We start from the raw sequence: 27692 nt of genomic DNA, 5'->3' as shown, positions 1-27692 counted from the left end.
ACATAAAGCTTCCAATTTTTCCTCAACTTACACCTCACTACTAAAATATTAGTTTTACAATTTTCTCTACCCACAGGCATGGAATTTTTCATTATCATCACCTTAAATACTTGGATACTACACCCCATTTAGACCAGGAGAAAATATAAGAGACATCTAATCACTTGAAACTGAACTTTTGGTTGTAAGACCCAGGTTTTCATTATCACAGTCCTCTCATAATATAACCAAAATATATAAATTAAACAATACGATTTCAAGAAACATCAAACATATCTTTTTAAGTTATATTTATCCACATTGTACTGAAAGTACACACAAAGTTTCTGGGGCAGGGATAGATTTAATTATTAGTTACTTATGATAACCACACTGGTTTCCCACACTCCAGTTCTCACCTGTGTGGTGACCAATGAGAACCAGATCGGTAACAGCTTGATAAGAGCCTGACTAGAGTCTATTTGTTTACTGTACTGTAGTTGAGGAACCCCAAAATAGGAATCTGTGTGGCTATATAGAACAGCTGTACAGAAGCCCTCCTATCTTCCTCAGAACGGAAGAGAAATCTTATCTCCTTAATGTAAACCAATTTTCTTTGGGAATGATCCTACTTTCTTACCCTTTGGAATGTCTTCAGAAGGGAAGATAAGATTTATATCTCCAGATTTACAACAACCCAGAGATACCTCCATGGTCCCAGGTGTCATTACCCTTGAAATGTGCATATTGGAAAAGCAAACATCTGTGTGTTCTGGACTGAATTGTCACTCCAAAATTGATATGTTGAAGTTAAACCCCAACGTGACTGTATTTGGAGATAGGGCTTTTATGGAGGTAATTAAGGTTAAGTGAAGTCACAGGGGTGGGGTCCTAATTCAACAGAACTGTTACTCTTATAAGAGGAAGAGACACCAGGATGTCCTTGCATAGAGAAAGGGTTATGTGAAGATACAGCAAAAAGGTGACAGTCTCCAAACCAAAGAAAGAGACTGCAGGAGATACCAAACCTGCTGCCACCTAGCTCTTGGACTTCCAGCTTCCAGAACTGTGAGAAAATAAACTTCCATTGTTTAAGCCACCCAGTCTGTAGTATTTTGTTATGGCAGCCCTAGCAAACTAACACACTCTGGATGGTTTCTCACTATCGAGTAGTCACAAATTAACTTTGAAGCTTCTTTTTCAGCACAGGTGCCAAGTTTTAATAAAACTGGCTCAGAAAGTTCTAACTGTGAAGAAACAAAATTATTTTCTATATAGTCCCAAATTGTCCTTTAAAGAAATTCTTCGAAATTGTAACTACTGAAGCCAATATACAAATATAAATGTTTCAAAAGAGATTTTGTAATAAAGTTCGCAAGTGAAATTCTTTGTCACCCCAAATTATCCATACATCATCTCTTCTTGAAGGAAAGTGTTATGCCTCCACTTACTCTCCCTTTTGCCCAGGTTACTTGTAGAAGATACAATCAATAATTCAGTCTGGCTTCATAACAAAAGACAAAAAAACAAAGGTTTGGTGGTAAGTATACATAACTTGAAATTATTGTATTTGCTTTTCATTATATAATGCCAATCTAGTATAATTTTAACATGAATTATTTGAAGGTAATTTAGGCTAATAATAAAAATAAAAATATTTCATTAATGGTTTTTTTTGGAGATCAATTGTGAAGCAATTATTTTGAGTATTTAAATAATCTTTTATGTAAAAATCTGGAGAATTTGTTTCAAATATCTCCAAATACTTAAACATTGCAAATATCAAACTTTAATGTACATCTTTTAATAAATTAACCAAACAAACTTTTCATATACCAAAACACTTAAATAATGCTTAGTTATTAAAGCTAATGCTAGATCTTTCAAAGATAATAGTAATAGAAATGATTTTGCACTGTGCATTTTTAATTAAAAACTATACATGAGGGCAATGATTTCATAAATACCTCAACGATGATAGCTTTCAACATTCAGTATTTTTTTGTCAATTTTACACGAATTCTTGCCTAGGCAATGTCTGAGGATAATAATATAGACACACCAATATAATTTGACAGTGGTAATCATTCAATTTATCAAATAGGCCAAAACAACTTTTCAAAACATCAAATTTTTGTCCCTCATTTTATATTTTCCTAATTTTATATATGCAAGCAAAGAATATTTCAAGTTCACTAAGTAATTAAAAGTAAACTTTTCCCCACATTTAAATTCATTCTGATGAAAATGAGAACAGGCTTTAATATTTACAATAGTGACTGATTAGTTCTAACTGACTAGGGTACTAAATTTTAGAGACTAATGATAATTCCCTAAGAATTATGCCAGTACCTTATTCATTTCTATAGTGCTACTTAATCATAATTCTTCACACAAAAATGTTAGAAAAAGTTATGTCTATACGGACAGTAAAAACTATTAAAATGTAGCAACCTTTTTCACAGTGCGTCAAGACTTCATATAAACTATGCAAATTAATACTGGTGATATTTTCATATAATCATTTTAATTATTCACTTGAAAAAAATTTTGAAAAGATGAACTATGATTAATCATAGAATTTCATTCTGCTACATAAAACTATCTTCTCCTTCAAAATGTCCACTGCCCCATCCTCAATTAAAACAAACAAACAAACAAACAAACAAAAAACTTCTTAAAAGCAACCTTTATAATCCAAAAGTCAAATGAAAGTTTTTGTTCACTTAAGGGAGAGGGCATGATTCCAGTACATTAACTATTATGCCCTGACACAGGACCTGACTACCAAAACAGAATCTCAAGTGTTATTAGCTCTACATGCCCATTCTATCCTGCTAACAATTGACACAGATAAAATGAAGACTCTAAGAGCGGTTTTGACAATGTAATCTATTGTTTGGGGTAGACTGTTTGTCTCTAGGATTATTTTCCAGGTAATTCTTCAGGATCTGACATCGATGCCCAAAACAAGCTTTCCAATGACAATGCATGCATTGTAGAGGCCACTGTCTCTATCTTTTTTCAGATGCTGAGTGTCCTTTTCTCCTGCCCATTTTATCCTCCATTACTTATAAAAAAAACCCACTCTAAAATTCAACCTATAAAATTAACATAGGGGTTATGTTATATATGCTAAATATATACTAAATATAAAAAATATATATACTAAATCGGGAATTAGTATATATTTTCCCATGAAGATAAAATTATTAAGTAAGACTCTACTTAATCTCCTTTTTTCTAACTTTTGACTCTGAAGAGTCAGAGTAATACACAACACAAAATATGCAAAGAACTTTATTACTGGGTGTACATAATATGTTGAAAATTGCTCAAGTACTAAAAGGCTTAATTCTGCTGCGATAGCAATTCTGTACTGGGAACTAGAGTTTACAAAAAGAAGACTGCATTTTAATAAGTGGAAATACAGTACCTGATTTGGTATCAAGTAATTGTGAGCTCTTTTCTCATTAGTAAAGTGCTTAATGAAGAAACAGTCTTCCACAAAATGTCTTTGTCTCTTGCCTTACAGCATTATTTTTTTAAATAAAAACTGGTTGCAATACATATTCTTTTTTTTCCAATTATGAGGTGTGATCAACAACTATGAATGTTTAAATAAATAAAAAATATTACAGTAAAAGACACATTGCCATTAATCCCCCTCACTTTGAACACACTTATCCCATGTTCTTGCCCCTTTCTGAAGCAGCTCTGAAGTCTTCTTTCATGAGTGCCTTTAGTTGCGCTGTCATGGCTGTCTAAATGTCCTGAATCGATTCAAACCGTTTATCTTTCATGGTCATTTTGACTTTGGGGAAGAGCCCAAAGTCGCAAGGTGCCAGATCCGGTGAATAAGGTGAATGAAGACATACTGTAATGTTTATTAGACAGAAATTGCCACACCAGAAGTGACATGTGACATGGAGCCTTTCCGTTATGATCATAAAATACAGTGAATGCTGCTGACAAGTGCCATCCAATGAAAAGGCAGGGATCTTCAATACGGGAAACGGCGTGTTGAACCTTAGTAACAGCGTGTGACAAGTTTCAACTTGTTCGGTACAGTCAGTCGGCTGTGAGCTCCGGTTGAGATAAGGAGTGGTTTTTCTGTTTTTTTTATGGAACACTTTGCAAATTTGCATGTCATGCTTGCGCCGGGGCCATGCTAATCTTCTCTGTATTGTTCCAATTTGTTTTTGGTATGTTTGCTGCCGAAGCAAGCATGAGAGAAGTCGTGTTTTTTTGTTTTGTTTTGTTTTGTATTTTTAAATTTTATTGGGGAATGTTGGGGCACAATGTGTTTCTCCAGGGCCCATCAGCTCCAAATTGTCCTTCAATCTAGTTGTGGAGGGCACAGCTCACTGGCCCATGTGGGAATTGAACTGGCAACCCTATTGTTCAGAGCTCACGCTCTAACCAACTGAGCCATCAGGCCGCCCCCAAGAGGGTGTGTTTTAAGTGTGCCCTAAGTCATTCTCCATCATGACAACGCTCTGTGTCACACATCACTTCTGGTATGGCAATTTCTGTTAAGTAAAAACATTACGGTGTGTTCTCATCCACTTATTCACCGGATCTGGCATTTTGCAACTTCTGGCTCTTTGCCAAAGTCAAAACGATTCAGGACATCGAGGCAGCCACAAGAGCACAAGTAAAGACACTCATGAAAGAGAACTTCCAGAACTGCTTCGGAAAGTGGCAAGAACCCTGGGATAAGTGTGTTCAAAGAGAGGGGGAGTATTCTGAGGGGGATTAAAGGCAATGTGTCTTTTACTGTAATAATGTTTTTTATTTAAACATCAACTGTATTGTTTGATCACACTTTGTATAATTGATATGTAAGCGTTATTTTTAATTACAGTATTACTTACTTAAATTTTAATATGAAAGCTTTACTGTTGTTTTTTCTCAGTAATAAAAAAACTACTTGAAGAAAAACGTTAAATTTTTATTTTCAGAACTATGCCATGAACATACACATATAACGCTAACTTTGATCCCTTCATGAGATGTCTGTGTGCCACGAAGCACTTAGAACAAAAAACATATGTAAGCTTTATGGTAATAGTTAACAGGGAATCAAAATATCTTCCCAAAAAGGATGGACAGGGGAATCAATAAATTAAAAATCATAGTTCCATTTTATAAAAAATAGTTTGAATAATACCTTATAAATCTTTAATGCTTACAAAAGCAGAAAATACATTTAAAATCGACTTTTTTAACACAGATTCATTAGTACAATATGGTTGTCACTAGTCTTTATAACACAGATTCGTAAGTACAATGTGGTTGTGGTCAGAAAAATAACAACTAAAATGGCATTTCAGTCAGTAGCCTAAATTCTCTTCTCAGCAAATTCTACATAGAATTTAACCAATTTGCAATTCAAAATAAGACTTAACTTTCAACAAGTCAAACTAGTTGTAATTAGTACCTGAATATCAAGCTGTGTTCCATTTAATATATTTTACCAAAATTTTAAATCCAGCTCAATGACAAGAACTGATAGCAATACTTGACTGCATGGTTACCATCCATGACTACTGCATCGCAGCTTAAAATTTGCTTTGGTCAAGTAAATTAAAAAGATATAAATCAAATAACAAGGCATGAAAAGTTGTTTTAGAATCCACTTCCTAACCTTAAGTAAACTTTAAATACATCAACAAGGCAAGGAAAAATATAATTAATATACAGAGAGGTCTCTATTTTTTAACCATTTGGCATTTTATATTAATAATTTCTGTGTTTAAAATATTTTATACTCCTGTGCGCTGATTTTCACAGTTTTCTGAATTGAAACTAAACTAGAGTTACCTTTCTCAGAATACCCAGTAGTGAATGTATTAATTGCTCCTTTTGCACTTCCATGAAGAGGGTCCTTCATCCTGTAACTTTTTAAATTTTGGACCAAGAAAGAACCACCAACCAAATCCAATAAACACACAAATAATGGACTCCGTATAATAACCATCCAGTGCTGTAACACACGAGCCACCGAGTTTTTTGCAAAGCTGTAAACATAAAATTATAATAAATATTCCACAATTTCAAAATGGAAGAATTCACCAATTCAATGTTTCTAATTCCTAATTTAAAAATTAATGAAAATCTATTTTTGTTAAAACATTTCCATTTACTTCAGTGGCAAAGCATGTTAACGTATCTTAAGCTCTCTAATGCTACTAATATGATTAAAAGCAATTTTCAGCTTGTGCTGTAAACAACACTCATTTTCAAGATACAGCCTTTTATATCTGGAGATGTGAAGAAATGTTCAATGAATCTACTCCAGACGTAGGCTATTATTTTGAAATTTATCAACAAACTACTAACCATTTGGTTTTACCTAAAATTGTTATAGGAATAGCTAATGAAACTTCCCTTTTGCTATCATTATGAAACTTAGCTATGAATAACGCATTTATTAAGCACCTGTTGTGTAGGACAGCGATCCTCAGGTGGAAGAGAGAAAGTTTGCCCCTCCCTTGCTGAGCAGCACCTTCACATGAGCTACTCTTGATTTGAGTGCATTATAACCGTTAATTTATGACAAGAAAGAAAAAATATATAGCTTTCTAGACAAGAAACTATGAAGAGATATGACTTTTTACAAAAATATAGTACTTCTAGAGGCAAAACGAGGAAATTACTATCTTAATAGTAGCATAATGGTATCTAAAATTACAATGTACTTACCTCAACATTATCAGGTGTTCCACAATTCTGGTTTGATGCTCCTACACACTCTTTCACTGTGAGGGGATCTACTAGCCAAAGAGCTACTGTAGAAGGCCAGTTTCCTCCCAGATTGGACACAGTATTTAAAAGGGTCATATACGTTCCTCCAATAAGTGGATCGCTAACCTTTGCATTGAACGCCATTATGGAAACATACATGCTGTACAATGTAACCTACAAGGAAAATGTAAAACATCTTTAGAATGAGTAGAATTTATAAAGGTATGGTCTGAATTAAGAAAATCAAAATCATAAACTTGAAAATTAATTTTCATGACCTTTATTAACACAAGTCAACTAACATTTATTGAACATTTCTTACTGGCTAGGCTTTAAGCCTGACCACGGCAATATAAAGATGACTAAGACACAGTCTCTCTGTGCCCTTCAAGAATTTATTTTAGTCTGGGAAAACATGGAGTAAATAATTATGATGAAATGCAGTAAGTATTGTAAGTGGAAATACACACATCATGCTACTGGAGCCTAAATAAATGAGAGATTAATTCTACCATAAGTAGTGAAGGAATGTTCGAAAGAGAAGATGACAGATAAGGTGGTCTCGAAGGATACATACAGCAATAAGCAAAACCCCATATTTACACTGTACCTAAATGTACCACATATGTTGTGTATCTATTTATATGTATATGTAATCCATGTAAGCATTCAAATATTCAAAGGAACATGAACCTATAATTATACACATATACACAATTTTCGTCTACATATACAGAAGAAAAATAACATTTCAAAATTTATGTGATGGGGCCGGCCCGGTGGCTCAGGCGGGTAGAGCTCCATGCTTCTGACCCCAAAGGCTGCCCGTTCGATTCCCACATGGGCCAGTGGGCTCTCAACCACAAGGTTGCCAGTTCAACTCCTCGAGTCCCGCAGGGGATGGTGGGCAGCACCCCTGCAACTAAGATTGAACATGGCACCTTGAGCTGAGCTGTCTCCCGAATGGCTCAATTGGTTGGAGCGCATCCTCTCAACCACAAGGTTGCCAGTTCGATTTCTCGACTCCCACAAGGGATGGTGGGCTGCGCCCCCTGCAACTAGCAATGGCAACTGGACCTGGAGCTGAGCTGCGCCCTCCACAACTAAGACTGAAAGGACAACAACTTGACTTGGAAAAAAGGCCTGGAAGTACACACTGTTCCCCAATAAAGTCCTGTTCCCCTTCCCCAATAAAAAAAAATCTAAAAAAAAAAATAAAAAAAAATTTATGTGCTGAATTGAAGAGAAAAATCTCCTTAAAGGCCAAAGTGCTTAAGAGGCAAGAATTAACCCTGCATTTAGGAACATGGAAATAAACCATGTTTCCAAAAAAGCATTCCTTGGAATACCATTCCAGGGATGTTCCAATATCAAATAAGACTGAGAAACACTGAATTACACAAAATTGAACAGGTCCCTTTCACTGTAGGTCTTCTGAAAGCCTTTAGGATACAAACTCCTTAAGGCAGGGATTTGGGCATGATTTATTCCATTATATTTTAGTATTTAGAATGATTTTGGGCATAGAATAGGTGTCCATTTAATACCTGCTGAAGGAATAATTAAGATGCGACATAAAGAGGGGTTATGTCATGTATCATTTCTCAAATTTATTTGGCCTTGTACATATTTTCCCACAAAATATCTGGTTGTCTGAGTTTCAATGACTGTACTTTGGGAAATTCTCTAGTGAAATTCAAAGCCAAACAAATGATTTTTGCACTACCAAGTCACAGATTTTCTTTTACTTACTCAGACAGTGAAGCATTAACTAAACTAAACCACTTCTTTCAACTTTTATCTTGTGCCCAGCATTAACTAAATATGTGCAAAAAAGAAAACTATATTTGATATCCTAGCCTCAATGAGTGATATACAGTTAGTCTGACATGATCCACTACGCAGTTTCCTAAATGATGTAATTGTATGCAAAAAATTATTGAGATTACCTGGTAGCCATATTTTTGGGTTTCAGCTAAAAACAAAGTGAGCAGTTTGTAAATATAACTTTCAAAATATTTAAGCTAGGTTCCATAGAAAAATCCAGTGACTCTGAAATACACATTAGCAATAACTGCAGTTGTGTCAGAAAGCGTACTGCTGGGGAGGTCTGCCATTTACTTGAATCACTTGCCCCCAGACAAAACCCCATTTTGCAAAGGCAGCTTAGGTGAGGTTAGGGCAAAGTGGGGATCACTTTATGGATTACAAACATACTTAAGAAAGAAAGAAAAAGCAGATTAACACACAGCTTCTAAAATCACAAAGAGTAACTCATAACTTTCAATACAAACTCTAAACCAAATACCTTATGTCTAACCCAGTAACCATCATTATTTCTCAATACTTTCAGAAAAAAACTATCTGGAATAGAAATAAAAACCCAAGTCTAGAGATAGACTAAGGGATACTTAGCAAGAGTTGAAATACTAGCTTTGGAATAAATTCTGAGATGTGAAAAATATTTGTTGAATGAACAAAAAAAATGAAATGAATGAAGAAGGAACTCTCTTTCCACAAACAGAACTCATTAAATCAGAAGTCACAAGATTTAAAGTTCACTGTCAAATAATTTGTTCATTGTCAGATTTGTGCTTAAATCTTATAATTTACTATCTTATTTTAAGGCAACCATAGAAAAATGTCTTCTTTATTTTACAAAGAACAGTTTACTTCTTGAAAACACCACCACAAACTTACCTGATGTAACGCGTAACTCAGCAGCAGTATAATGTAGTAATATATAGGGAATCCCCCTTGATGCTCTACTTTAGGAGTCCACCAAACCAATAGAGCAAACTCTAATCCAAGTAATAATCTATAGAGAAAGAAAAAAACACGGAACTGACTTCCATTTTAGGTTAAAAAGCAACAGCAAAAACAGAAATCTGTGTGTCTACCATATAAAAGATCCCTGTATCTAAAACCTTTTAGGTTAAAAAGAGTGCACATAAATAATACTGAAGTTAAAGATGTTTTTCAAGCCTTTTTCCATATATACTCTACACATAGATATTAGTGATACTGATGAGTGTTCCTCATTTAACCTTTCTTATTTTGTAAGGTTTTATTTCATGTTTTACCTGTAGGGCATGGCTTTGTAAAATACGTTTAGTGGCTGGGGACCTGCAGTGTATTTGCTGATAATCAGAGGCAATATTATCTGCAAAGGAACCATTGGAACTGCCAATAAGGCTAAATGTTCTTTAGGTACTCCCTCTTCTATCAATTTCAGTCCTGTTACTGCGTCAGCTGCTGAAAAACCAATCTGCAAAATAACAACAAAAAAAATATTTTAATTTGTGACTTACGTAATATTTTTCTCCAAGCATATGAAAGTTCTTCAAGAATCTCAATCTCATTATTGACCTATGCCAGTTACAAGTAAGTATCATATTATTATTATATCTGGTACAATGATTAAGTTACAGGAGGTACACTTTACCCTATGGTCTATTTACAATATTCAGTAAAAAAAACTGAAAATTCAGCATTCTTAGGAACTGTAGGTGGCTCTAATTACAACTAAATTTCCACTTCAAAAAGTTCAATCTGTTATAATAAACAGTGTCCAAATCCAAACTTACTGATGTGTATGTTTTAAGTTTAAAATAAAAGCTTTTAATTGATTTCAAATAAATCTGGTTAAAATGAAGCATTACTGCCACATATACACATTTTTGATGATTTCTGACTTACCATAATAAAATTTCCAAGTCATTTACATTTCAAAAGTAATTCTGAAAAAACATTTATCTGAGAGGTTGAATAAAATAAGGGGAAAGAAAAAGTACAGCTAGATTAATTCTTAAAAACAACCCAAAAAAGTTGGTTGCTAAAAGTAGTCAGCAAAAGTTTGAGGTGAACTAAAATATTTAGATAGTATCAAAGTATCTCCCATAAATTAGTTTTTAATTACAAAAGAATAGTAACTTTACAATGAGTTAACGAAGTAATTAAAGTTAACAGTTAATAGAATAAAGGGACATGATATGTCTCCTGAAGTAGTTTCCTTGAACACGTCACAATATTACTTCTGTGATATTTCTCACATAATTGTATAACCTGAACCTAAACATGAAGAAACATCAAACATAAATGAAAGGACATTCTATGGATGCCCTAACTGGCCTGTATTATTATTATTTTTTTAAAGTTTACAGGAGTGACAATTGTTAGTAAAGCCTGTATTCTTTAAAAATATCCATGTCGTGAAGGTCAAAGAAACGGCTTATGCCAACTAATGCAATGTGTGATCCTGGATTGGATCCCTGAAAAATAAAGTTATAAAGGCTATTATTACGAAAACTAATGCATTTTGGATATGGACTATGATTTGATAATAATATCGTGTCAATTTTGAATTTCCAGATTTTTTATTAAGTTGTGGCTTTGTACGAGAAATACATACTTTAGGTACTTATGGATAAAGGGGCATGACATGTACAAATTACTCTCAAATATTTCAGAAGAAATATGTAACAGAGTGCAAATTTACAGAATAAAGCAAGTGGAACTAAATGTTAACAATTAGGGAACATGGATAAAGATATATGGGAATTCTTTCAACTATACAGGTAAATTTTCAATAAGTATGAAACTATCAAATAATTTTTTTAAAGGAATAAGTTCTATATATGTTAACTTCTTGGAAGGGAGCCAAAAAGCAAACGTCACCATTAAAAAATAATAATAATTAAAGGTCAAAGATATTTCACAAGAATTTCACCTATATTTCACCCATCTTATTTGTAAAAATTAGGTATACAAACCAACTGTCATAAAAGTGGTATAGTAGGAGATATCTGTAATACATATATCTAACAAAAACCTCATATCTAGGATACATAAAAAATAAAATTCTACAAATTAAAAAAAAAAATTAAGGCAACTCTGCATATTCAAATGGCCATAACCATAGAAAAAGATGCTCAACTTGTTCAATCATTAGGGAAATGCAAATTATAACCATAAAGAGATACCACTACACACCCACCAGAAGGGTTAAAATTAAAAAAAACAATAAATCTGTATTCAAGGCTGTGAAACAACTGAACATTTACACTGCTGGTGGTAGGGAAAACTGAAGCAACCACTTTGGAAAATTGTTTAGCAGTATATCCTAATGCACTTATTATGACCCAGCAATTCTACACCTAGGTATTTACCTATCAGAAATGTATAACTATGTTCATCCAAAGTAATGAACGTGAATGTCCACAGATACACTATTCATAATAGTCCAAAAGTAGGAACAACCTAAACATCTGTCGATATAATGGATAAATTGTGGCATATTCATACAGCAGGATATTATTATACACAATGAAATGAACAAACTATTGCTATAAATAAAATATAAATTGTACAATTATAATATTGAGTAAAAGAATACAAGAGCCAGACATAAAAATACATATTGGATATTTCATTTATATAAAACTCAAAAGCAGGGAAAACTAATCTCTGGTATTAAAAGTCAGGAGAGGTGTTACTAACATTTCCTTAAAATTTAACCCACCCTATCACTAGAGGAGGAAAAACTCACCATTTCAAAACATGAAGGCTACAATTTTTACTTCAGTGTTGTCAAAAGATAGCTGTAAAGTATTTATGTAGACAAGTTTAAATATATAATATTTAATATGAAACTCCTATAACTGATTATAGACTTTAGGAATATTAATTCCAGCGCTAGCAACAGCTCACTGTAACAGTATACTTACCTTTCTTCTAGCATATCTTTAAAATGTTTTAGAACTGTAAAATCAGGACATTTTAATACAGAAAATGTACGGAATAAAATAAAAATCACCAAAATCCCCATTTACTTGATGGTATTATTTCCTTCTAACACACACAAAAAATTTCAATTCATTTTTAAATACACTTATAGTACTCATACATTTCCACATTTTTGTAAATAACATCCTAAGTAAATAATTTTACTACCTCTGACATTAAATGTATACTCATTATAATAGCGACACAGCTATTATTTTTTTCAAGGCATTCAGTTCCATGTAAAGCATTTATATCATTCATTAAATACATTTTACACTTACTAGAATTACTTCAAATTGCCATAATTTTTTTCAAGATCCCAAGACATTCAGCTTACTCTGAAATTATATTTGATATCATTACACCTTTTAAAACACTTTAATAAACCAAAAATACTGGTTTTTATTGTTGAATTCTAATAGAAGTGGAAAGGGATTTATGATATGAAAAGGCAACAGAAGTATTGCACGATATTGGTAATTATAACAAAGTGGTAAATTTGCTTTATAAATCATTTTTACCTTTGCAGTCAGAATCAGAAGGCAAAATGTCAGAACTGCTGGCATTTTTATAATTGCAAAAAGCAGTTTGTAGGTATCTGTGATCCCTTGGGTTTCTTCTTTTCCTACTGATACTTCTTTGTTTTCTTTTTTCAGAAGGGCAACTAAAGTTGTTGTTATCAAAAATACAGTTCCCCAGAAAAAAAGGAAATCTGAAATTTAAAATGTTAAAAGTTGTAATTATTGAAATGATCTAATTTCACTGGTTCTATATAATTCTGTATACAACTTTCCATCAACTAAAATCTGTTAAAAAAAAGTTGACACTTAACATGCCCATCATGTCCACGGCACCGTACATAGCAGGCGCAGCAGATGAACATGACGGTGCTGGCTCTGTTAAGCATACATTACGTACATAGACCCAAGAGAGAACAGTGATACTTAAGGAAAAAAAGAAAAAGAAAAAGGCTTACAAACCAAAGTCTATCATATTGTTTTATTCAAGAAAAGAGCTGGGGTTTGAGGGGAGATGATTTTCCTATCGCATAAGAGCCATCAGTCATATTTCTTAAACATCTAAGCTTTTTAGCTCTTCATTAAATTATGACAACTTAGACAACAGATGATCATTTACATTAGATTTTTCAACTTTTATTTTGAAATTCTTTAGTGTTTTAAAACTGTTTAAGAATAGCCTTCTCTTTTCAATACTGAGATACAGAAGCAATTTCCTCATACTTACAGGTGCACAATGGAGATACAGGAAAATTACTACTTGGGTTGTAAAGATAGCTGGGCCATTAACCATTATTTTGAACAAGTTAAGCAAAGGGAGTGAATAATATTCTGGAAAATTCCGTGTAACAGCTAAAAATAATAATAAAGTCACCATTTATTGAGTGTATATTATGTACCAAAGTGTGCTAAACATTTTATATATATATATATATATATATATATATATATATATATATATATATATATATATATATCATTTCCTTTACTACAACAACCCAATGGATTAGGTTATTAACTAGTCGCAATCTACAAAGAAACAGGCCTAGAGTGGTTAACAGGTCTGAAGTTACATTGTAAGTCAGTGATAAAATTGTGATTTGATGCCTTATACCATTAATTTCAAAACCTGTATCTCCTTAACCACACTGAGAAATGCATCTCAGTTTGCCTCTACAAAAGTTATTAGAGATTTCCAGTCAACATGGTGGAGTAGGTAACGCTGTACTTGCCTCCTCTCATGACCACTTCAAAATTACAACTACGGAACCACCATCGCTGAGAGTCACCTAAAGTCTAGTCGAACAGAAGTTCTACAACTAAAGACATACAGAAGCCACCTCCAGACTGATAGGAGGGGCAGAGATGCGAAATGGGCTGATTCCACACCCGTGTGTGACAGTTAAAAATTGGGAGGGATATCTCGGCTGCAGAGGAGCCAAAGGGTTCCAGGCCCACACCAGGCTCCCAGGGTTTCAGTGCCGGGAGAGAACTCTCCATAACTTCTGGCTATGAAAACCAGCTGATTGTGGCTGAGTGAAACAGGGCAGCTTCAGTCCCAGGCACTCTGCTTAAAAGGCTCACACACAGATTTGTTCACTGACAGACTCACTCACTCCGAGCTCCACCTCAAGGTGTGCCAGGGACATATAGAGAGGAACTGAATTGTGTGGGTTACGGGTAAGGGCTGGGGGAGCAGCCGTGTCCCAGACAGAAGTATTGGCAGATGCCGTTGCTCCTTTGCTGGGATCTCCCCTCACCCAGTGTACACATGCAGGTGACCGCCAAATCTCAGTCTCTATCAACCTGGCTAACACGATTTATCCACCCCACCCTGGTGATTCCGTGGCAGACTGGACAGGCACCAGAGTCCTGCTGAAGTGAATCCTGCTCCCTAGGGTCAGCCCTTGCACAATATCTCCTTCACTATAGTCACAGACAGTCCTCACAACCAATCAGTCCGAGGGTTAATCCTTCCTACTGAGGTGCAAACAACAACCGAGGCTCAACTACAACAGGAGGACACACAGTGGCACTGGACCCCACAGGACACCTACTGCATAAGGCCACTCTGCTAAGATCAGGAGACATAGCAGTTCTACCATACACTGAAACAAAAACAGCGAGCCAGTCAAAATGGGTGTGGAGACAAAGAAACATGTCCCAAATAAAATAACAGAATAAAGTTCCAAAAAAAGAACTAAACAAAATGGAGACAAGCAATCTACCAGATGTAGAGTTCAAAACACTTATAAGGATGTTTAAGGATCTCAGGGAGAACTTCACCAAAGAGAGGAAACATAAAAAAGAACCAGCCAGAAATGAAGCATACAATAACTGAAATAAATACATTAGAGGGAATCAACACTGTATTATATGAAGCAGAGGATCAAATCAGCAATTTGGAAGATAAGGTAGCAGAAAACACCAAATCAGAATAGCAAAAAGAATCCAAAAAACGAGGATAAAGGGCCTGTATGACAACAGCAAGCATACCAACATTCACATCATAGGGGTACCAAAAGGAGAAGAGACAGCAAGGAACTGAAAACCTGTTTGAAGAAATAATGATGGAAAACTTCCCTAACCTGGTGAAGGAAATAGACATATGAGGCCAGGAAGCACAGAGTCCCAACCAAGATGAACCCAAAGAAGACCACACCAAGACACATCATAATTAAAATAGCAAAGGTTAAAGACAGAAAGAATCTTAAGAGCAGCAAAAGAAGAGCAGTTAGTTACCTATAAGGGAAATCCCATAAGACTGTCAGCTGATTTTTCAGCAAGAGCCTACAACCAAGATTACTCTATCCAGCAAAGCTATCATTTAGAATTGAAGGACAGATAAAAAGCTTCCCAGGCAAGAAATAGCTAAAGGAGTTCATCACCACCAAACCAGTATTATAAGAAATATTAACAGGACTTCTTTAAATGGAAGAAAACAAGGTTAAAAATATGAATAATTAAATGGCAATTACTACATTATCTATCAACAATTACTTTAAATGTAAATGGATTAGATGCTCCAAACAAAAGACATAGGATAGCTAAATGGATAAGAAAACAAGACCCTTACATATGCTGCCTACAACAGACTCGTTTCAGATCAAAGACACACACAGACTGAAAGTAAAGGGATGGAAAAAGACATTTCATGAAAATGGAAACAAACAAACAAACAAAAACAAAACAAAACAAAACAGAAACTGGGGTAGCAATACTTATACCAGACAAAATAGACTTTAAAGCAAAGCCTGTAACAAGAGACCAAGAAGAACCCAGTGTTCTCACTTCTGGGAAATTATCCCCATGACTTCAAAGGGATGCGTGCATCCACATGTTCAATGCAGCGTTATTTACAATCGCCAAGATATGGAGGCAGCCTGGCTGTCCATCAATGGATGAATGGGAAAAGAAGAGGTGGTACATATATACAATGGAATATTACTCAATGGAATATATACAGTGGAATATTTAAAAAAGAATGAAATGTTGCCTTCTGCAACAACATGAATGACACAGAGGGTATTATGCTCAGTGGAGTAAGTCAGACAGAGAAAGACAAATGACATACAATTTCACTTATATGTGGAACCTAAAGAACAAAATAATCAAACAAAACAGAAACAAACTCATACATGCAGAGAACATTTTGAGGGTTTCCAGTTGGGGAGGGGGGGTTGGAGCGACAAATGAAAAAGAGGAAAGGAATAAGAAATTGGCTGTTACAAAGTACTCATGGGGATGTAGAGTATAACATTAAAGAACAGTCAGTTTAATATTGTAATAACTATGTATGTGTCAGATGGGTACTAGAGTTATGGGAGTGATCACCTCGTAAGCTATATAAATTTCAAATAACTATGTTGTACACCTGAAACTAATATATTTTATGTCGACTGTAATTGAAAAACAAAAAATTATTTAAAAAATTTATTGGATAACTCTGTTCAGTTTTCTCATCTATAAAATAAGAGTTGGCTAGAAAATCCCAGATGCTTTTAGCACTAATATTGTAGAATTGTACTAGTTTTTATATGTGTTTACTTTTAATTTTATTGCTGTTTATGTAGCACTGTTCATGGAGCCTAGTCACCTTTTTTCAAAAACAAGTAGAGCATTTTTCAGTCAGGGCCTCTGCTTTGTATTCAGTCTTGCTCTGCTGCTGTTCTAGCCGACGGCGACCACTACAGCTTGAACCTCACTTATGATGAAGGCATAAAGCATTACTTGTTTAGACCCATTTTCACCTTAGTACTCACATGCTCCTTTCTTATATGTTATCTCATTGGATTTTCATAGCAAACATGTTGAGAGAGGCAAAGCAGGCATTATTAATATAGACATGAGAAAAAGAAGCCCAGAATATCGACATCTTTGCCAAATGTCAAATTATTAAGAGGTAGAACTTAAACCTAAATCTGAATTTGAGTTTCACACTGACTGCCTAGAGTTTTTTTAAAAAAATTAATGTTGAAATAAGAATTTACTAGAATTGGCTAATTATTTAGTCTCCACCAGCCTAAACAAAAGCAAGCCTATGGTATTCAAATTATGCAAATTAAAGAAACCAAAACACTTTAGGCATATATGGAAATTTGTTATTCTGAGGTGAATTCTTTTCTCCAACATGAGAAACTTATACTTAATTTTAGATATCAGAAGAAAAACACAAAATGTTCTTAAACGCAAAGGTATCCATATACAAGTTATGATTAAAGTTTATCAAAATAATATCATAAAATATAATTTCTAGTTTATGTTAACATAGTGTTTTTGAATCTGGTTCAAATGAAATAAACAATTTAAGATTATTCTTATAAATGAGGCTAATGTTCTTTATTTTTGCATTCTTAATTTTATCTGTGAAATGTGACAAATAATGACTTGTTAACAGAATTTCATCTATAATATTCTCATTCAGAAAGTTTTCATTCCTCATTTGGTTTAAATTAACTGTTGAAGAAAGCCTGAAAAAAACTAAATTGCTATCACCGTCACCAGAAATAAATGGTTAAGTGAAAATTAAGTTTTCTACTTTAAGAGTTCCAGTTCTCTAAGCAAAAATTTTTTAAATTTGCTTAGTACACCCTCCGAATTTTAATGAAAAAAATTTTCATCTAGAATTTAAACTCCCTGATATACTAATACCAGGGAAAAAAAAGAATAATAACAAGTTAAACAGGTGTCAGTATTGTTTGCAGATAGGATTATTTGTAATTTCTTTGAGCTCTGAGGATAAAACAAGAGGTCACATGAAAGGATAGAGTGACAATGCGTCATCAGAGCCCCTATTCAAAATCTTTCCATAGCTCACCTGAACATAAGAGTGAAGCTAAGAGCTCAGAAAGAGAGGCTTAGCCACTGCTACAAAATAGTCTTATTAAGTTTTATGAACATAATTACCATAAATACTGACCATTAGACTATTGGCTATTGTTTATTAATATCGCTTTGATGCTAGAACATACATTCTCTGACAGACCAATCATTGTAAAGATGTTATTACCAAAAATAATCTTAATATTTCATTATTAACATTTTGATTAATTTTGATTTATGTATTTTATCTACAAAAGCATTATGATATATATGATCAAGATGTCAAAGCTAATGTTCAAGTTTCATAAACATGATTTTTGAGCAAAGACCTATAATACATACTAAATATTCTGAAGTGGCTACTAGATCTTACCTAAAGCTCCCATGAATGCAAAAATTAACAGCATGTAACAATTCACCAGTAACTAAGAAGCATAGGGCAGCTGGCACCCAGGTGCCCACTATGCAAGGCAAAACAGGACAGTGCAATAAATCTCAGTCATTCTTCAAGACAAGCATTATTATTCCTACTTTATATAAAATGAAACAAGATCACAAGCCAGAAAGTACCAGAAGTGAAATTCAAACTCAGATGATTTTAGCGCAAGAATGTTTTCCACTATACTACCAAGATGATCAGATACACCTAGAGCAAGTAGGCTCTCTTTCTTATTAACCACGTACACCCGAGAGGAAAGATACCTATTTTAGCTCCAACCATGAAGATACCTGAACATACTTCTTTTAACTGGCTTCTTATATTCTCTCTCCCAACTCCTTCCTCGCCATAAGGTTGGTATGTCAAAGGGTGTACAAACCCATAGGAAAAATAAACACGATGCATCTTCCTCGAGTTCATTTTACTCAATAACTTATAGAGAAACTTTTTTTTAAGCATGTTTTTCCAAGACCCATCAGCTCCAAGCCAAGCAGTTGCCTCCATCTAGTTGTGGAGGGCCCAGCTCACAGTGGTCCATGCGGGGATCGAACAGGCAATCCCGCTGTTAAGAACACAGCGCTCCAACCAACTGAGCCAACAAGCTGCCCCTACAGAGAAACATTTTGATGAAAAAAATGTTATGGAGAAGGCAAAATTTCCAAGAATTCTTAAGATAAAACGGACTTAAAAAAAAGTCAAGCTTTCAAGGCTTTGAACTAGGCCCCGAGGGCCTCTGTGGTGTAGATTCAGTCTCTTCCACCATCAAAAGAGATAGAAAAATTAAGAAGTATCGTCTGATACAAGCATCTTGGCTCACACCAGGTTCTCTTTCCCTCTAACTCTCACACTATAGAAATTACCTTTGGTCTTCAGGAGTCAGTGGAAGGAAAACAAACGTTCAGTTTCTGTTCTAAATAACTGTCAGGAGGCCTTCCTTTCACTTTCTCGCTGGTGGCACAGCAGCTCTCTACTTCACAAGTTAAGAACAGGAAGGGACATTAGATACCCATCATCCAGTCCAAAGCTCTCACTTTCACAATGGAGGAAACTGAAATAGAAATATTATATGTCTGGCTTGGGTCACCAGCTGAGTTTTAGCAGAAACAGACCTTTTGTTTATTCCACAAATCTCTCTCTTAAGCATTTGCTCAAAATATCCATGCTGTTGAAGCACACTCTCAGAAAATATTGTTTTTATTGTACAATGTAGTCATGTCTTAATTGGGGATTAGGTTCTTAAAAGACAGAATGTAATGTAAAAATCAAGTAAATATAAAGCTAATTTTGAAATCTTCCTAATCTTAGTTTTCCTAACCTCTTAAAAAGATGCCATGTTTGAGATCGCATACCTTTTCATTAACTCCAACAATGTTAGGTTTTCCTCCAGGGTAGAAGAGATTGTATCTTCAATCAAGCACCAGATTGAGCAGCTGTCTTGCTATTAACGGCCATGTTGTCCCCAAACACTGGGCTCAGACTCAGCCCAGGATGAAAGACTAAGGCATTCATGACTAATGAATTCAGTGTTGCCACCTCATGCTAACTCTGGTCCTGTATCGCTGAATGAATAAAAGTGAGTCACTCTTCATTTTTTTAAACTATGTTCTGGCCAGGCACAAAATCTATTTTAATTAAACACATATATCTCTTCTCTGATGCTATGATAAGAGATTCTTGCATTCAGCTTTGGTGCAGCCTATATCCCGACACCCCTAAATCACTTTAAGTTGAATTCAGACTTTGATAAAACATTTGACAACAAACATTCCAAGTTATCGCATGAAGATGCAGGGTGCATCAGAACAGCTAAAATGAAAAACAGCGACATCATCAAATGCTGGCAAAGATACAGAGAAACTGGATTACTCATATATTGCTGGCAGGGAAATAAAATGGTATAGCCACTCCGGAAAAAAATTTGGCAGTTCTTTCAAAACTAAAAATGGACTTACCATAACGAGCATTTGCATTCTTGGGCATTTATCTCAGGGAAACGAAGACTTACTTTCACACAGCAATTGTCCAAAACTGGAAACTACCCAAATCTTCAACAAATGACTCGTGAGATAAACTGTGGTATGTCTAACAAATGGAATACTTCTCAGCGATAAAAAGGCACAAATCAATGCTACATGCCACAACGTGGATAAACCTCAAAGAAATTCTGCTGAGTGAAAAGGCCCACTCCCCAAGGGTACACACTGCATGATTTCACTTGGGTAACATTTCTGAGCTAACATAATTATAAAGATGGAAAACAGATTAGTGGCTGCCAGGGGTTAGGACTAGGAGGAAGGAATGGGTATAGCTATAAAGAGGCCACACAAAGGAGTCTTATATTTTGATTGTGGTGATGGTAGTTATGCAAGGCTACACATGTGATAAAACTGCATATAGCTACACACATGCACACACACGAATGAGTACATGTATAATTGGTGAAATCTGAATAAACTCTATGGATTGTATGTACCAATGTGGATTTTTTCGCTTTTGATGTTGTACTACAATTATCTAAGATGTTAACAAGAGAGGAGGTTGGGCGAAGGGTGCCTAGGACTTCACTAAATACGAGTATTTCTTTGCAACCTCCTGTGAATCTATAATTATTTTAAAATAAAAAGTTTTTTTTAAACAAATGGGAAGTTTAAGAATGCAAAAGTTCTAACACTGTGCTAGGAACATGGTGTGTATATCTGAAATATAAAGATCAAAAAAGAGAAATCTATGTATGTTGAAATCACCTACTCTGTTATTTTAACTGATGACCACTGGACTTCATCCAGCAAAGAGCATGTTCAAAAGTGAGGGGAAGGAATTAAAAAAAAAAAAAAATCTTAGATGACACCAAACCAAGGAATAGAGACGGTGGAAGGTAACTAACATCTTGCTTTTTGAATATGTATCCCATCCTTAAAATTGTTTCAATATGCACACTCACATATAAATTATGTATTTGTGACCTCCTATACTAACATATCGTATACAATGTAAAATATACACCCCAAATTTAAAAATACGAAATAATGAAAAAAGAATGAAATTAAAAGAACTTGTATAAAATGCCAGATTTGTCCAAAATTTTGTCTAGAAGAATAGGTGAAATCAGGTTTCATAGTTTTCATTTTTAATTTTCCAGAAACAACATCTCCTTTTATAAGGTAAGTATATTTTGCTTTCTCAAATAAAATTATAGTTTTCTGGAACACTATAAATGAAAATAGGAGACTGCTTGTAATTAGTAAGGCTCTGATTCTTTTATTGATAAATTTACATAGTAAAGGCTAATTCAATTGGCCTTTAAGTAAATTTCAATAAAATTAGAAGTGAAATTCAGAATAAGATACATGCCAAATAAAATCAAATAATTTTTTGGTTCACAGTGTATTTTGTAAATTGGCTTTTCTGCACAAAAGAAATTCCACAGTTCTTTACTGGACAAAGAAATCACATAGTACCATTTCTGCTTTGCTTTGTTTAAAAAAGAAAAATGGCTTTAAGACCTTCCTTCTGGGGTATGGGCTCGTTTTTAATACCAATATCTAATCCCCCTTGAATCTACGAGCCCCAGTATTCCTCTACCCATCTCACTTTACTACCAGGGCCCCAACATTTGAAAGTAAGTTCAAATTTGCTCCATTTGTCTTACACTGAGATGTAAGATCCACAGGATTTATGACCTTGGTCCATTCAAGGCAAAAAGGGAGCTATATCATGTTTACCCAGACATTAGCTTTTAAGTAATGGATTCGGTTTTTTTATTTTTTTAAATCTTACTTTTTAAATTATTATACAGTAAAATTAAATATTTTTAGTGACAGTTCTATAAATTTTAACACGTATAAATTTCAAACCACCACAACCACAGTCAAGATTCAGAAGAGTTCGTCACTCCCCAAGCCCCTCAGGCTATCCATTTATAGTTACCTCTTCCTCCTCCCCTAGCAACTACTCTGTTCCCCATCTCTAGTTTTATTTTTTTAAGAATGTAAGAGAATGTTTCAGGCCTATAGATGCTAAAGAATGCATTATAGCCTATGGAAGAATAACCAGTCTATTCAGAAATGAGTCACTTAGATCTACCCAAACGCTAAATTGCATTTCTAGTCACATAAACTAGATTAATGAGACTGCTTTAGAAAGCTAGACAAAGAAATGTGTCACTAAGAATTAATTGTTCCTGCTCTCTTCCTAGTTCAAAGCATGAATGTCTTAGAAATACATACCACTTTTACTATGATCAGCAGTTTGATTAGCTTCATACTTTGAACATCAGTTTTGGCAAAGCAACATTTCCTTTTTCTGATTGACTCCTGTATATGTATGCCTCTGTCTAAACAAACTGATTCATAAACTCTAATATGTTTAGTTTTCTTCTCCAGTATCAGCCTATCTTGCTTCCTGTCCCTAAACCCAAAATGTCCTGCTCCCTATCCCAATTCTTCTATTCATGATTGTTATCACTGGTTCTAGAGGAGAGGTTGTCAACTACCTGTTCACAGGCTGGACCTGCCAGAAAGACATAAAGACATATTTTATATGTTTAATTAGTGTTTTTAAAATTAAGGGGGGGGGGGACAGAAATTTCCAGTTTCTCTTGAATACTCATCCTACCTAGCAATACTGGGATCCTACTGGCAGCGACAACAACGTACTGGAGTTGAAGCTCCCTGCCTTTAGATGAGCCTGGCTTTTTCAGGTCAGCACTGTCCCCTCCAATGCCTACAGTCTTGCACCAACTCATTTGACCCCTTATCCATTTACCCGCTCCATCATTTTGGTTTATAAACCTCCATTATAAATTCCTTTGGAGCAGAGAATTCCCAGGTCTTATTCGTCAAATTAGAACACTATCACATGGCTAGTAACAAACTGGCCCTCAATGCTGAGTAAATGAATAACATGTGTCACTTAAAAAAACAAAACAACAAAAAAACTTTAACCTGTCACTTCTGAGCGCCAGATGTTCCAGGAGTGGGCTGATGTTTTATAGACACCAGCAGTCAGAGTGCTACTTTTCTCTGGTAGAAAAGCCCAATTAGCACATATTTTATTATGTTACATTATATATTTATTATATTTAAGGAGTCAGGAAACCTAAGCAGTAGGTGTATCTCTACCTCTAACTAGCTCCCTGGCTGCAGTTTCTTCATCTATAAGAATAAAGGAATTGAAATATATGATTTTTCCAAGTCATAAAACTTTATGTTCTCATATCTATGTTCTGCCAGGTTACTTCAATCAGTTCTCGCAGCTTAAAAAGTCGTCTCTTTTTGCTACTAAAGATCCTTGAAAACCAAATGTGGCAAGGACAGAAAAGGCTCACTTCTAAGTTCAGTACTGTCCCGGAGTTCAGTACTGTACCAAAAGGCCAATCTCAGCATAATGAATGTTTTGTTTCTGAAACTCTATTCTCATCCTATCCTTACTGGTCTATGTGCACTAACTACTTAGATTACTGCTTTCTAGATAGCAAAACCTGTTCTTTCTCAGTATTTTCCATCTTCCTGTATCTGTAACACTCAAAAGTGTTAATCACAGAACATATTTTAGAAGTTTACAAAGTAATTATGCCTATTTTTAATTTTCTGATTTTCTTAGCATCTGCTCAATGTTTGGCTCTTCTTTTATTACCTAAGCAATTTGATTTCCATCATGATTATTTCTGTGCTCTTTAAATTCCTCAGAACCACCAGTTTTTCTTAGTTATACCAAGTTCCAGAAAGTACAAGGCTATAAAAGTGATATGTGCAGTCATGAGGCAAATGAAAATGCAGGAACTCTTCAACTCTTAACTAAAATGTTTGAACCCAAAACAGCAGTCCCCTAGAGATATAAAACGTAAGCTACTTTTACAAATTCCTGGAGAACAAAGTTCAAATTCCACAGAACAGTTATTCAAAATAACAAATCAGTGCAAATAAAACTCCCATGGCACAATTTTGATCTTCCCATTGGGGAACAGTTGTGGCTAAGGGAAGATATAATTATAATGGCTCCTGAATACCATTCTCTGGAATGATGCTTTATCAATCACTCTCATATCACACTTAAGAGAAAGTTCTTATTTACCTTAGTAGTAACCTAGTTTCCATAGCCTCTTAAATCTTGATATCTCTACTGAGACTTTCCTACGTTAACACATCATCTCATTAGTCCTTCTTGGTGATATATATACTACTACTACACAATGAAAAGCAAGACACAAAAAAGCAACAAGGTGCTAATTTGATGCATTCACAAATTATTTCTAGGCATAGATTTATCCATAGAGCAGGAGTGAGACCCCAGAACATTCAGACAAAAATCTGTCTAGTGCAAAGAATGATCTCTCAACCATTTTGGCCTCAGACCAACTGATGAAAAGTACTATAATCATTTATCAGTAGTGGCTTACTAGAGGTTTGAGGAGGCGAAAAGAGGTCCCTTACAGGGTGTACAGGGGTTGTCTAAGATTTCAGGAAATGAGTAATTCCGTTGTGTATCCTTCCCTCCTCTCAACTTCCCCAATATTATGATACAACTCTTACACTTCCCTCACCAAGCACCTATCCTTGACATTTACCCTGTTGGGAATCCCCCATCCAGTACTGGGAAGGTGAGAGAAAGCTTAGCTGTTTCTATTCATCAGCACCAAAATGAAGAATTCTGTTACATTCCTGATGTCAGTCATTTTACTTCTGTTTCCTAATTGTTAGGAAAGTTTAAAAAAGAAAATAACCCTCAGAAAACTTTCCAAAGCATGTATTTACTTATTCAGAAAAACTGGAACTTTTGTAGACTTTACACCCAATTTCTTACTGGATAAACTTCAAACTCCTTCTCATAGCAATGAAAGGAAATCTTACAAATTTGGTCACAACCTTTCTTTCAGCACCATTTCCCAAACTCAGTCCCCACAAATTACCGCTTCAGGCACTGGGAACAGCATAAGCATTGTGCTGTACTTTGCTTTTTTTACTGCATTTTCACCTGGTGTTGTGCGTTCTGGAATCCCACTTATCTATTTCATGGAATCTTGTAATTCAACAAGGTCAAACATTTGCTGCCCGAAGCCCGACTCCCGCAAGCAGTTCCCCCCGGCAATCCTGAGCTCCCTCAAATGTGCATCTCTCCCTTTCCTTGTGGGCTGGACTCTGCTTTACAGCAGGCCCTTAGCACTCTGTCTCTTAGTTGACTTATTGTTTGAATGAATTAACCCTATTCCTTTTACAAGAGGGCTACATGAGGATTCTTGGTATAAGAGTAAAGGCTAGAAATGAGCCAGAGAGCATGAAGCTAGAAATCTCAATCCAAGGAAAGAAAAAAGGAAGATGTGAACCACTGGTAGTCAAGCTGAATTCCTGCCTTCACACTAACCAGACTTTTAAAAAATGTGCATCTAGGTATTAGGTAAGTGCCAACGAACAGATCTCTAGACTGAGTTTTGTTTGCCATTCCACAGCAACGTTATTGGATGGGCTGCCTCTCCCCGCTCACTGCAAAGTACTGATCAATTATGATGACTCCAATGTAGTCATTCTGGCTGAAGCCCGTTTTAGTGGAACAGAAAACTTACCTGGGGTCATCTCCCATAAAACGACTTCTACTAAATTAAGGAATGAGCTTTCCTTCAACATCACCCACTCTGTCAAAAGGATTCATACATGTAAAACCAACCTAACAGCGTTATAGTTTAAATATACTACCTGAAAGAGTAACGATTCCCCTGGGTTGAGGCTGAAACCGCAAATATTTGTTACAAAAGTCGGCAGATTCAAGGGCTAAAAACAAAACATTGCCCAAAAAGTAGCCCGCTGTTTGGCCCACTGAATTGCAAGTAGAAGCGTAACCCACGTTTTCCCGGGATAACATAGTTAACGCCCAACCATCCACAGCGATGTCCTGAGTGGCGGCCAGGAATTCAAACAAAAAGAACGTCACCGTGAGAGCAACCACATCGGGGGTTCTGCCGTCAGTATTCCCGAGCAAATGGTCCACCTGAGTGGACAAATATATCATGAACAGTCCCAGTACATACTGTGTAGGGACAAGCCAAGATTTGCGACGACCGAAGTTCCTCAAGTAAACCGCGTCAACCAAGGGGGCCCAGAGCAACTTGAGGCTGAAGGGCCAAAAGACAAAACTGAAAAAAGCTTGATCCGTATAGCTAATATTTTTGCTCTGCAAAATGAGTGGGATGCTTCCTGCCAGGCCCAGAGGAATGCCCTGAAGCACATAAAGAAAAAGCAACAGCAAAATGTTGCTTAATTCGGCCCGGCAGCTCCGTGGGGGTTTGGAGAAATCACCCGTATCCAGCAGGAGAGCTTCCTTGTCCCCTTCTCCGCCCACCAAATCCAGAGGACTGTCATCCCAGTCGCCCGGCGGCAGAAGGCCACTCTTCATATCCAGAGAGTGATTGAAAGTCCCTGGCCGTCGTTGCCGACTGTTGTCCTTGTGGGAGATGGTGGGTGACATGTCAGAGACGATACAAGCCCCCTCTTTGGGGGGTCGGGACTGAGTGTTTTGGATCCGTCTGGTCCCAGGTCCAAAGTTGTCGCTCTGGGCTAGGGTCTCAATGGTTCGAGGAGGGTGGGCAGGGCGCGGGGTGACCAGAGCACTTCTTACTGCGGCCCGGAAAGCTGAAGCCGGGAGCCTGTCCCCTGGCTGGAGGCCCAGGTGATGCCCAGGTAGTTGCCTTGTGGAGCAGCGTCAAGGAGCCTGAAGGAGCTCCCTGGGCAACCGCGCAGGGCTCGGGGCTGGAGGAGGGGGCCGTGGTGCTGCGATGGAAACGGGCTCCTAACTGCGGCCAAACGCAACGGCCAGTCTCCAGACCGACCTCCAGGTGCCGCCGCCACCGGCGCAGCAGACAACACTTTCTCCACCGGACTCCAGCTAGAGCAGATAACTTCCGGCGTCGC

The 27692-nt window shown here is 35.9% G+C and overlaps 1 protein-coding gene across 1 annotated transcript; it reads right to left on the bottom strand.

Moving 5' to 3' along the window:
• Positions 1 to 282: 282 nt before the first annotated feature.
• Positions 283 to 27692, bottom strand: SLC33A1 (solute carrier family 33 member 1). Its single transcript, XM_081067197.1, has 7 exons — positions 26481 to 27692; positions 13035 to 13225; positions 9813 to 9997; positions 9430 to 9547; positions 6688 to 6903; positions 5806 to 6002; positions 283 to 1479 (listed from the first exon to the last, which is right to left on the bottom strand). Exons 1-6 carry the CDS (start codon positions 27247 to 27249, stop codon positions 5835 to 5837), a joined length of 1647 nt encoding a protein of 548 aa, XP_080923323.1. The 5' UTR covers positions 27250 to 27692; the 3' UTR covers positions 283 to 1479; positions 5806 to 5834.

This window comes from Rhinolophus hipposideros (genome assembly GCF_964194185.1).
Source record: "Rhinolophus hipposideros genome assembly, chromosome: 2".
In the NCBI taxonomy this organism is placed as follows: Eukaryota; Metazoa; Chordata; class Mammalia; order Chiroptera; family Rhinolophidae; genus Rhinolophus; species Rhinolophus hipposideros.
This window is presented reverse-complemented; position numbering and strand designations above follow the sequence as displayed.